Here is an 11364-nt window from a genome sequence, read left to right on the forward strand (position 1 = left end):
AATAATCATCTCTTTTATAACCCCCAAATCAGCCTCAAGTAGATTGGCCAAACTGGTTAAAAAACAAACGTGCTTCCTACAACCAAGTAATTATCAGAACAGAAGAAACTGCAGTGAGGAGTGAGCACAGGTAACCTGTTCTCAGAGGCAGTCACACACAGCAATCGCTAAGGACAGGCTCCAGAAGCGGCTACAGGAAGGACATCAGCAAACACTAAACCCCTACTAAGTTCCAGGAAAAAGCCAGGTCCAGTTGGGTCGGATCAGGTCCCCACCCTCAGAAAGCTGCCCAATGGGTCTTGGTTATTATCTGCACTTAAAGAGCAAGAAAACAGCCACATGTTGGACCCCCAGTCACACGGTCTTCCCCATTCTTTTGGGTCAGATCTGCATTCTCCAGTCAGGCTTGTACCCCACTTCTACAATTGGTGGTTGGGGGGGGGGGGCGTGAGGTGCTTCCTGGGCCTCTCCCATGTTCTCACTAATCCCTGTTCTTCCCTCCTCCCCATCCTCCTCGGGGACCCTGTGGTATGCATCTGGATCTTCAACCCCTGCCACCTCTTAGTGCCCCAAAGATAAGAGGACAGCAGGGGGTGTTTGCTTGGGGGTGGCCTTATCTAAGATCAACACAGTGAGCCAGCTCCTGTCCCCTGTAGGTGCCCGGGTTGCCATGGTCACGCACTATTCTGGAGTGTTTGGGGCGGGAATGGCTCTGGAAAAACCCACAGGCCTCCAAGGCCTCCAGAGTTCTCTCCACCTCCACCTTTGGCCCCTCCTGGGCTCAGGTGATGACAAGGCTGTGAAAGCACAGGTGCTGTTGGGACGTGAGGATGTCGGCCACCACTGGTAGATGACAAAGTTTCTCTCCAGGAGTTTCTTAGCCCCCTAGGGATGCAGCCCAGCCTGCGCCTCCTGCCCGAGTCTCTACAAGGGCCCAATCCCCACAGAAGGCCATCTCTTACGTCAGGGTGGACCCTGGCAACTGTCTGTTCCGCTGTCCTAGTCCTCCTGACTGGACGACCTGCCCCAGTCCTACTCCTGAACACCACGGTCACCATGGAAGCAGATGGCTATCGGAAAGCAACACATCAGGAGGAAGGAGTCCTGGCTTTGTCCCAGATCTGCACGGCTTTGGGCAAAGTGCAGCCCTGTTGCTTTCTAGGTTTTCTCCCCGTAAAATAAAGGGCTCAGGCTCTGGGGGCTTTCAAGTCTTCTCAACTCTTTCATCCATGCTATGGTTTGGGCTCTCCCAGGTCAAAGGCTCCTTGGCCGCCCTCCCACAGTCAGAGCTCGAACTTCTCAGACTAGCAGTTTTCCAGGCCACCCCAACAGGACCTCAAACCATGATCACTAAGCCCTGCTGCCGCACAGCCCATTCGGCACCTGCACCTTCCCGCACAGCACTCTGCATCCCAGGCCGCCCCAGGCCACCACTCAGCCTTCCCGCAGCCTCCCACTCCCACTCCCACCGTAGCCAAGCCCCAGACTGAAGTGAGTCCCTCCTCTCAACAGTGAGGCTTCTGCACAGGCGATTCGCTGGACCCTGGGGAGCAGCTGTCAGCGTCTACAGGAAGCACGGGGAGTGAGGAACTCCTGAGCTGATGGGGCAATGGCCTTGGCACCTGCTTGCAAGTCCTGTGGGCCTGGTTCAGAAGGGCTGGGCAGCCTGTGTGGCTTTCCCAGGATCTGCCTGGGGCCAAACAGCTCACAAGGAAGGCACCAGTGCTGGGCTGGGGACTTCCCCAGGTCCACTCAGTCTCCCTCCCCTCGCCCTCAGGACCACAGCCTCAGGGGAAGGCGAGCTATTAGGGGCTAGAGTGTGCCTCCAAGGAAACAAAAGCAACGCCAAGGCCAAGCCCAGAGCCGCTGGCACTACCAGCAAAACACCTAGTGTGGCCACAGACGAAGCCACCCTACACCTGCTCTTCAGGGAGCAGCGAGTGCCTCATCCCCAGCCCTTTCTTCATCTGTGCAATGGGACCTGTGCTCACCGGGGAGGATTCTGTGACCCTGGTTCCTGATGCACTCCAGGGGTTGAGGAAGCTTTAGCTGAGAAAACAGCAGAGGACTGAACCAGGCCCAGGGCCTTGCCCCCCAGGATAGATACAGGGAAAGATGAGGGGTAGCAGAGCCCGGCCCCTGCCTCACACCTTACCTCCCTTCCCCTCCCCTCCCCCAGGGTCAGGCAGCTGGAGCAGTCCCCCTGGGCCAACCCAGCAATCTGCAGGGCAGGTGACCTCCACTGTTGATTCTACCCAGAGGACATGAACATTTTTAGTTCCCCAGGAATGTCCATCAGCCCACACAGGAGCCAGCTGCCTCTGAGATGAGATCGCTGGATTAAAACAAACACCAGGCTTGCTATATAAGGACCAGAGGGCTCCTGGGCACCACCTTACCAGGAATCCCAGGTAGGCTCACTCCTCTTTATGTCTGTGTGTGCTTACAGGTCTGCCTTACTGTGTGCCCGCTGGCCATCTGCTTATCCTCTCTGGGCTCAGCAGACCCATTTTCACAAAGGGGAGAAGGACAACCAAGGTCAATGTGACAGCTCAGGGACACTCGATTTAAAAGCTGCCTCAATCCCAGGCTGTCCCCTGGAGATCCTGCTGGTTCAGCTTCATCATCAGGGACTGGGACAACCAGCACTGGGGTGGACACCCCAAGTCTTTGCCACACCAAGATTCACAGAACCTTTATTTCTCCCCAGCCTTTGAGAGGGAGACCCTCCCTACTTCACAGTCACCACTCAGGTCCTTGAGTGTCCTCACCTGTCCTCTGAGCTCCTTCCCAAACAATTCTGAGGCACATCAAGGGGATGAAACGGTCAACCTGAAAACCCTCTCTCCCTCTCTCCTTCAGGGCTACCTGAAGCCATGTTCTCTACTGGGACCATCTGCAGCCTGCTACTCCTCAGTGTGCTCTGGGTGGACGTGGCCATGGCAGGCTCCAGCTTCCTGAGTCCCGAACATCAGAAAGCCCAGGTGAGCCCCTCCACTACAAAGCCCCACGTTCTGACGGGGGAGGAAGGTCTTGCCCCACTTAGCAACAGTCACGTGACCTGGGGCAGCAGCTCCACCTCTCCAGGCCTGTGCCTCTCCCAGAGCACAAAGGAGGACTCTAGGACTGGCCTGATTCTGTTTCTAGAAGGACACAGGGGCGGGGGGGGGGGGGGGGGGGCGGCCTCAGGACCCAAACAGAACTCTCTCCTCTCCAGCAAAGAAAGGAGTCCAAGAAGCCACCAGCCAAACTGCAGCCCAGAGCTATCAATGGCTGGCTCCACCAAGAGGACACAGACCAGGCAGATGGCGCAGAGGACGAGCTGGAGATCCGGGTTGGTGCTTCTGCATTTTATGCATCTGTGGCTGTGAAGCAGGGGAAGGGGCCAGGACAGGAACAGGTAGCTAAGAACAGGGGCTCAAGGATTATAAATTTTAACTATAAATCAGCACCGAGATAGCTGAGCTTTGCACTGGGCTCTACAAGGTTTTTGGTCAGAGAATATTGTCGCCAAGTACCTGCTACAAGAGCGTGGGAACGTGAGGAGCCCGCCCTGGCCCAACAGCAGAGAGAAGGTGCTTGAGGTCTGCAGGCTGCAGAGGCAGTTGGTGAGCACAGAGCCAAGGCACCAGGAGTAAGAGCTGTGGGCGGGAGTGCTCCAGACAGAACCCTGGACAGGGGAGCTGGCTGCCAGCCCAGGCTCTGGCACTGACCTCACCTGCAGAAAGGACGGAGCAGGGCGGGCTGGTCTTTGCTCTCACATATCTTGCACAGGGAAGGAAGACCTGAGATAGTTCCAGACGAGGAGGGAGAAGGGGATTTTACAGGGCCACTCGGTGCAATCTCCCTAGGCTGGCTGGGGGTCCGTGCCCACAGGGACACCCTTCTGGAGCTACCCTGGGATTCTTCTGGGGTACTTCCTGATGGCAGTTACCGTACAGCTGTGCCTGGAGCTGTGATGTCCTCCAACAACTTTTCTATTTTTTTGTGATGCTGGGGTCCAGCCCAGGACCCCACACATGCCAGGCCAGGGGTCTACCCCCGAAGCTGCACCCCAGCCATGGTCTCCCTCATTCCATGCCGTTTAATCTCTACCACAACCTGTGCGGTAAGCAAGGTGACACTAAAATCTACACTACGCAGACAGGAAGCCGAAGTTCAGAGAGGTGAACTCACTTGCCCAAGGTGCCAGGGCCAACGTGGCAGAGATGGAGCCCGAGGTCAGGACTGGGTGCAGCCCCGCCCTCCTCTCTTCCTCCTCCTGGGTCTGGCAACCACACAGGGAGCATGATGGCCTAGGAGTGGCCTCTGCAACCTGAGAAACAAGGACGCGAGTCGTCCCCTCAGCCTCCTTTACCTGTTCCCACCCTTCTCTCTGGTCAAGGGCCAATGACAACCTCAAGCTCTCTAAACCCCTCTCTGCTCCTCACTAGGACCCAGGCGTATTCTCAGCCCCAGAGGCTCCTAAGGGAATCGCGTGAATCCTTCAGCCAAGCCCAGGAACCATTCCTGTGGCTCAGCCAGCCCCAGCTGGGGGACAGCCACCCAGTTAGCGGAGCTCTCTGTCTTAGTGCAGATGGGGACAGGGTCCGGGATGACATGAACATGGCCTTGGAAGAAAGACCTACCTCAACTAGAGTCCAAGCCAGGAATGCCCAGAGGGGGTTGGGGCAGCCCAGAGCAGCTGCTGGCCCTGGGTGGCCTTGGGTGGCCCTGGGTGTGCCTGACTGGGCCTCCCTCTGGGCACTGCCCTTCCTCCTGGAATCGGGTTTCAGACCTCTGTGACCAAGCCCCACCTTCACTGGACAGACAACCAGGACCAACACTGAGGGGCTATCACAAGTCTCATGCAGCCAGTCCACCTCACACCTGCCCCTACTACACCATCCGGATGTCACAGCAGCCTGGCATTCCCACAATCAGCACCCCTCGATTCCCAAGAGGACTGCAAGGTGACCTGACCACACACAGTGGTCACAGGGGTAGAAAAAAACTGTCTATCAGCAGGAGGGACAGGAGGGACATGAAGACCCCAGTCCCTAAAGAAACCAGCCCTGTACCCCACTCAGCTTTGCAGTGAGACCAAGCCTGCAGAGGAAAGGGGCGGCCATTCCCCGTGGCCACTCCCAGAGCCTCTTTCCCCACGGGAACCTGAGCCCACCTGGTGTGGACTCAAGCCTGGGTGGATCTTAGGTCTGGCTCTAGTCCTTGCCCTCAACTGCTTCTGTGGCCTCGGGCAGGCTGTTCGGCCTCTCTGGGCTCCTGATGTGAGGACTAACCCGGGCTCCATTCCAGCACTAAGATTCCATCACCCACCCATTCAGACACTGGGTGACCACCACAGCCAGGCACTAAGGTGACCACCAGCAAGGAAAAAGGTACCGTGCCTGCTCTCCAGAGAGATCTACGATATTGCCACAAAAGTAGCTCATTCTCATCCACTCCAGAGGGTGTGAGCCCCAGTAAACCATCCCAGAAGATGGCTTGGAAACAGGGAAGGGGGACAGTCTCCCCCTAAGAAGAAAAGATCTGGCCTGGAGCATCTTTCTGGGAAAAAGTCAGCATCCAGTTTCATTTCCTGGGCCTGGGGGAGGAGCAGCTGGGGGAGGAGCAGGAGGAAGCACAAGGAAGAAAAGAGAAAGGTGGGGCCAGAACCTCAGCCAGGCTAGTGGCCTGCATGCTGGGAACACCCTGCCCCCCAAACCTCCCCACTGGCCTGAAACGTGACCACCACCAGTGATTCAATCTTGCCCAAATTATAAGGGGGTGGGAATGCATTCTAGGAGACCCCCTTGAGGCTAGGGCCAGGATACGAGAGAGAGGCTGGTGAACGTCCTCAAGATAGCAGCCAGGAGAACCCAGCCTCCTCCAGTGAGGGGAGATGCTGGGGAGAGGGGCGGGGCGAGACCTTGACGCCTCTGTTCTACCCCCAGTTCAATGCCCCCTTTGACATGGCAATCAAGCTGTTTGGGGCTCAGTACCAGCAGCACAGCCGGGCCCTGAGGAAGTTTCTTCAGGACATCCTTTGGGAAGAGGCCAAAGGTGAGTCTTTTCCTGGGTCAGGTTAACCCCTTTGCCATGAAATCCTAAATGGGAGCTGAGCCCACCAGAGCCTGCCTGCTGGGTGACACAAGACACCTCCTTCCCCAACTCTGCCCCTCCAACAGCTTCCCCAAATCCCTGCAGGAAGCAGCCAGGCTGGTCCTGGAGAGCCACACGGAGTGGGGTGAGCTCAAAGCCTCTGTCAAAGAACACCATGTTGCAAGCACTGGCACCTTAGCCAGCTCTGGGGCCCAGGGGAGCCTTGACTCCTTAAAGTGGCTCCAGATCCCATCATGAATACATATGGCCACCTGGCATGACAACACCTTGCCCATGTAACTTCACATCACATGGGAATTGGGGCCACAGCTGCCTTCAGAAGAGGCTCCACAGCCAGATACGCAAAGGATTCTGGATTCATTCTGAATCCCCAAGTATCTGGTAAAAGACCCCAGCTTGTCCCTGAGGGGGCAAAGCACCAGCCTCTGGAGGTGCACAAGACAATCTGCCACACTCCTTCCTCACAAACATGCACCCCAACGTGATGCAGGCGGGGGGTGCTCACCCTGCTGCACAGACCAGAATCCTAACAGGAGATTTGCCCAGCATCACACTCCACATTCCAACACCACCTCCCAACTCCAAGGACAACGCTCCCCATCCCCGTCACCACATGTCACCTCCCCCATCACCACTGTGGAAAGCCAGCAGGAGGGTAGCCTGGAATTGTAACCCAACCTCTTGCTTTTCAGAGGCCTTGGCTGACCAGTGACCACCTCCAAGATGGGCCTGCTCTTAGCTTTCCTCCCAATCTGGCATTCAGATTGCTTCTGCAACCACCCCCAGTAAAACCTCACACTTCACTTATGCCAAATGTTCAAAAGGAGGATTTATTTCACACACAAAAAAAGAAAGAAAATTTCAAATCTTATTAAAAAAAAAACAAATCTCAGTCCACGGTCAATGGGAAGAGAAAAGAACACACCAACGCCCAGAAACCCAAATTAAACCTGCCCGTTCAAGCAGAGGAGTGTGTGATGGGGTCCTGGAAGAGGAGGAGCAGGGAGAAGAGGGGGACAGGGCCTTGCGCCTCCACACGACTGCCTCCTAGAGGCTTCAAAGCTGCACTGGAGCTGATCAGCAACCACCAATGGCTGTATGAACACACAAGTCTTAGGTGACAGCGGGAGTCGACTCACATTCCAGATCAGTCACAAGGCGATTAAAACAGGACCATGAGAAAGTTCCAGAATAAACCTGAAGTTAGATATCAAGGAGGTGCTTAACAACGCCTCTCAGGCCTGCCAGACAGGGCTAGACGGACCTCCCCTCCTTCCTCCCCATGCTTGGACCAAGGTCTGGGCATGGCTGGCCATCATCTGGCTTATGTCACTGGCACCAGGTAGCTACCACTAAACACTGTCCCAAGTCCAGCTCACAGCAGAGATGAGCCCTGACCCTTTGATCCCATCTCTGAATTCCACTCAAGACCCTACTCTCCCCAGGAGGAACGTCACCGTCAGTCACGTGCACATTCATGAGCGTCTGAGAGCCAATTTCCTAGTGCTGGTGACAATAATGGGCCACATGAGGGGGAGCCCAAAGACAAGCCCCTTCCAAACTCCCAATGCAGACAAATAAGCCCCAGGGCACTCTGCAGAGACCAGGTGGGGGTGACATGCACACCCTGGAAAACTTCTATGACAGAGGGCTTAGGGGCCATGTTCTGCCCCAGGAACACTCTGGCCACCCCACAGCCAATGCCATGGCCACTGGCCAGACAGGGCAGGCCCTCAATCTGCAATCCAACTGTCACCCCTGCAGAGGAACCATGTGGTCCTTGCGTCCTTATCCCTCCTATCTGGGAAGGCCCAGGAACCTGGGGCTCCAGCACCTCTACCACCTCCCAGCCCATCCAAGAGCTGACACAACACAGCCTAGAGGCACGCGGATCCTGTCCCCGCACCTCAGCCCAGCACAGCGCCAGGCGGCCTGCACACAGGACAAGGCCAGGAACACACCAAAAAAGGTGTCCTGTTTCCATCTTCCCCCATCTCTCCTGCCCCAGTCCTGTGGTCAACCCCATCTGTCCCCTAGGCATACGTATACCCTCCCATCTCCAGGACAAGTACCTAGGTGCCTGACCAGGTGACAATCAGTGGCTTCCTTGCTCCCAAAAGCACCTGTCTCAGCCTCAGTCACAATCACGAGGCTGGGGGTAGTTGAAGGGACTAGGCAGTCAGTGAGGTGGCAAGAGGGCACGAAGAAGCAGAAGTGGAGGGAAGGGCCTCCCCCACCCCGAGGGCACCTGAGCACTGACGCAGAGACCCACACACTAAGCCAGACAGCCCCGGATCTTGCCCACAGCCCTCCCTGATATGGCTCCAGTATGGTCCAAGCAGCCCAGGAAATCAACTGACCTGGTGGAAAACCACACAGTGACTGGGCTTGGATGAGGATGGGGGTGGGCACCTGGGTGGGGACCCAGCCCTGGGAGGACTGCTGGTCACCTGATGCTCCCCTGCCCCCTGCAAAGGCAAGACCTTGCCTATGCCTCGCCCACATGCAGCTCACTCACTGGAGCAGCGGCACCCTGCCTCTCGGCAGGGCCAGGAAGCCCCGGGTGGTGCAAAGCTGGGGGCTTTGGACTCAGCCAGAACAGAAGGACTAGCCCCAAGATCCAGACCCACACACTGAACACCACAGGGTACCTGGCAAAGGCTCAGGCACAGAGGAGGCACTCAGTGACCCCAGCAGCCACCACTGGCTCGCCCTGCACCAGGCACCACTCTCATGTCTGCGCAGATCAGCATGATCTCAGTTCACCTTCACAGCCACCGTCTTTGGTTGGGAGAAACTGACACAGTGACCTTCCCAAGGCCACATGGCACTGACAGCAGCCTCTCAGGTGCAAGTTCCTCCATCTGACTCCTGCAACTCTCAGTCAGCGTTGCTTCCTGGCCCTGCTGTTGGTATCACTCTAACCCTGTTCCTATCTTGTTCCTATGTTAGTTTTCTTAAACACACCTCATGGGATTTTTTTTTTTTTTTTTTTTTTTTTGGTACCGAGAATTGAACCCAGGGGTGCTCTACCACTGAGCCTCACCTCCAGCCCTTTTGTAAAATTCTGAGACAAGGACTAAGTTACTGGGGCTAGCCTCGAACTTCAGATCCTTCTTCCCCAGCATCCAGAGTCACTGAGATTACAGGTGTGCACCACCATGCCCAGCTCGTCATGCATTATTTAATGATACCATCAACTTAAGGGTCTCTGAAGTGGGGTGTAAGTACCCCTAGGGTGAGCAAGACTATGTGCTCAAGAAAAAAAAATATCCATGTGAAAAAATTTCTTGTCAGGTGTGGTAGCACATGCCTGTAATCCCAGCAACTGGGGAGGCTGATGCAGGAAGATGGCAAGTACAAAGCCGGCCTCAGAAACTCAGCAAGACCCTGTCTAAAAATAAAAAAATAAAAAGAGCTGGAAAAGTGGGGCTGAGGTTAAGCACCCCTGGGTTCAATCCCCAGTATGAAAAAAAAAAATGTTTGTTTTGTGAACAGTACAACAGGGTACATATTCAACTTACCACACACTGAGAGGTGTGCGCTCACTCTTCCATGACCATGCACCAACAGAGGTGAGGTGCCCGCACTAGGCAACCTTCCTGAACCCACACCTTCTTTAAACCACACTGAGGAGCACTGACAGGGACCAGTGGGGCTGCTGTTCCATCACTGCACAACCCCTTGGCCATTCGTCCTTATTTAATTCAATTAAATGCGAGGGGCTGGGGTTGTAGCTCAGTGGTAGAGTGCCCGCCTCACACATGTAAGGCACTGGGTTCGATCCTCAGCATCACATAAAAATAAATAAAGATATTGTGGAAAAAATAAAAAATAAATGATGCGAAAAAAAACAAAGTGCCAACAGTAAATGATCACCATCAACCCCAAACCCACCCCATAAAGGAAGATGGACACACCAGGAGAGCCCCAAGCAGACCAGCACTGAGCAAATAGCCGAACATGTCTGACAGGGAAGGAACAGATTCAAAGTCACAGAACATCTGTAAACACATATGGACAATGTGTGAGTGCAGCTAGAACACGGGCCCGGCCTCCCTGGAGCACTGCTGGAGAGCCTCCCTCTGCACGAGTAGCCTTCCCTCCTAGCCAAGAGCTATGTCCAGGAGCACCAGGAACAGGGGTTGGGGTGCAGCTCCAGGCACAGCACTGGCCTGGCAGATGCCAGGCTCTGGGCCGATCCCAGCACCCAAACAACAAAGCCCACCAGCAACACCTTCATCTAACTGCCTGCCAACACTGAAAGAGAAGTTCCTCCAGCTTTCCACCAAAAGCACTGGAGAGACCATCTCATCACACCCCCGTCCTGGAGTTTCCCTCCTCCACTGCTCTCCTTCAAGTGGGGAACGTCACCTATGTCCTCTGCACTACTAGGAAGTCACAGCACATCCATGTTTCTAGGCAGCACTCTAGGAAGGTACAACCTGTTCTCACATCCGGTTTAATTTTACAGCGAGGCACATGCACGGACTTGTAATGTCTCCCAACATCAGACGCCCAGGTCACAAAGCTGGCCAACACTGGGCTAACCTCTGCATCACTCAGAGAACTCTGGACAGACGTGGACACACGGGACTTGGAGAGAGGATCCGCCACTTTATTCCAGAAAGAAATGGCGAAGTAGGGGAGGTACACAGGCACCCTGGCAGTATCAAGCCAGCCACCCACCAACAGAACCTAACACAAGGCCAAACCGCTGCCAGCCCCACAGAGATAAGGTTTCACTGTGTGACTCGCGTACACAATAGTCCTAAGTCCTGGGAGAAAGCGGGCAGACAGCATCCTGTGCTCTTCCTCGGCAGGGAACTGAGTTCAGAGACATCACACAGTCTGCCTCACAAGCAGGCAGTGCTGACTTACAGGGGTTGTCCTTGAAGGACGTGGCTATGCTGCTGCTCACCTGGGTGATAGTAAAGCATTCTGATAGACTTGGCAGCTCCCTAAATAGTTCCAACAAGCGACTAAGGCCCCCCAATTTCCCCACACTGGCAACTTTGAGGCACAAAAACACCGAGGAGATGGACAGACACCGAGGCCTGCTCCCCAGGCCAGCTACTGTGTTGCAGGGGCACGGTACACATTGCACAAAGGAAATAGTCAATCCATCCCCTTCAGCTTACAGGTTCAGATGTGCCTTCGAGAAACACCTAGAGGAATCCACAGTAAGGAACTGCTTGTACGATGTAAGCTTCCAAAAAACTGCAGATAAGGGTGAGGACCCTTTTGAACAAAGCTCAGGAG

General features: G+C 55.3%; 1 protein-coding gene across 1 annotated transcript; it reads left to right on the forward strand.

Moving 5' to 3' along the window:
- Positions 1–2864: 2864 nt before the first annotated feature.
- Ghrl (ghrelin and obestatin prepropeptide) lies at positions 2865–6932 on the forward strand. Its single transcript, XM_076841111.1, has 4 exons — positions 2865–2984; positions 3218–3334; positions 5934–6042; positions 6795–6932. The coding sequence occupies exons 1-4, from the start codon at positions 2877–2879 to the stop codon at positions 6812–6814; spliced, it is 354 nt and encodes a 117-aa protein (XP_076697226.1). The 5' UTR covers positions 2865–2876; the 3' UTR covers positions 6815–6932.
- The last annotated feature ends 4432 nt before the right edge of the window (positions 6933–11364 follow it).

The sequence above is a fragment of the Callospermophilus lateralis genome, chromosome 20, assembly GCF_048772815.1.
Source record: "Callospermophilus lateralis isolate mCalLat2 chromosome 20, mCalLat2.hap1, whole genome shotgun sequence".
Taxonomy (NCBI): Eukaryota; Metazoa; Chordata; class Mammalia; order Rodentia; family Sciuridae; genus Callospermophilus; species Callospermophilus lateralis.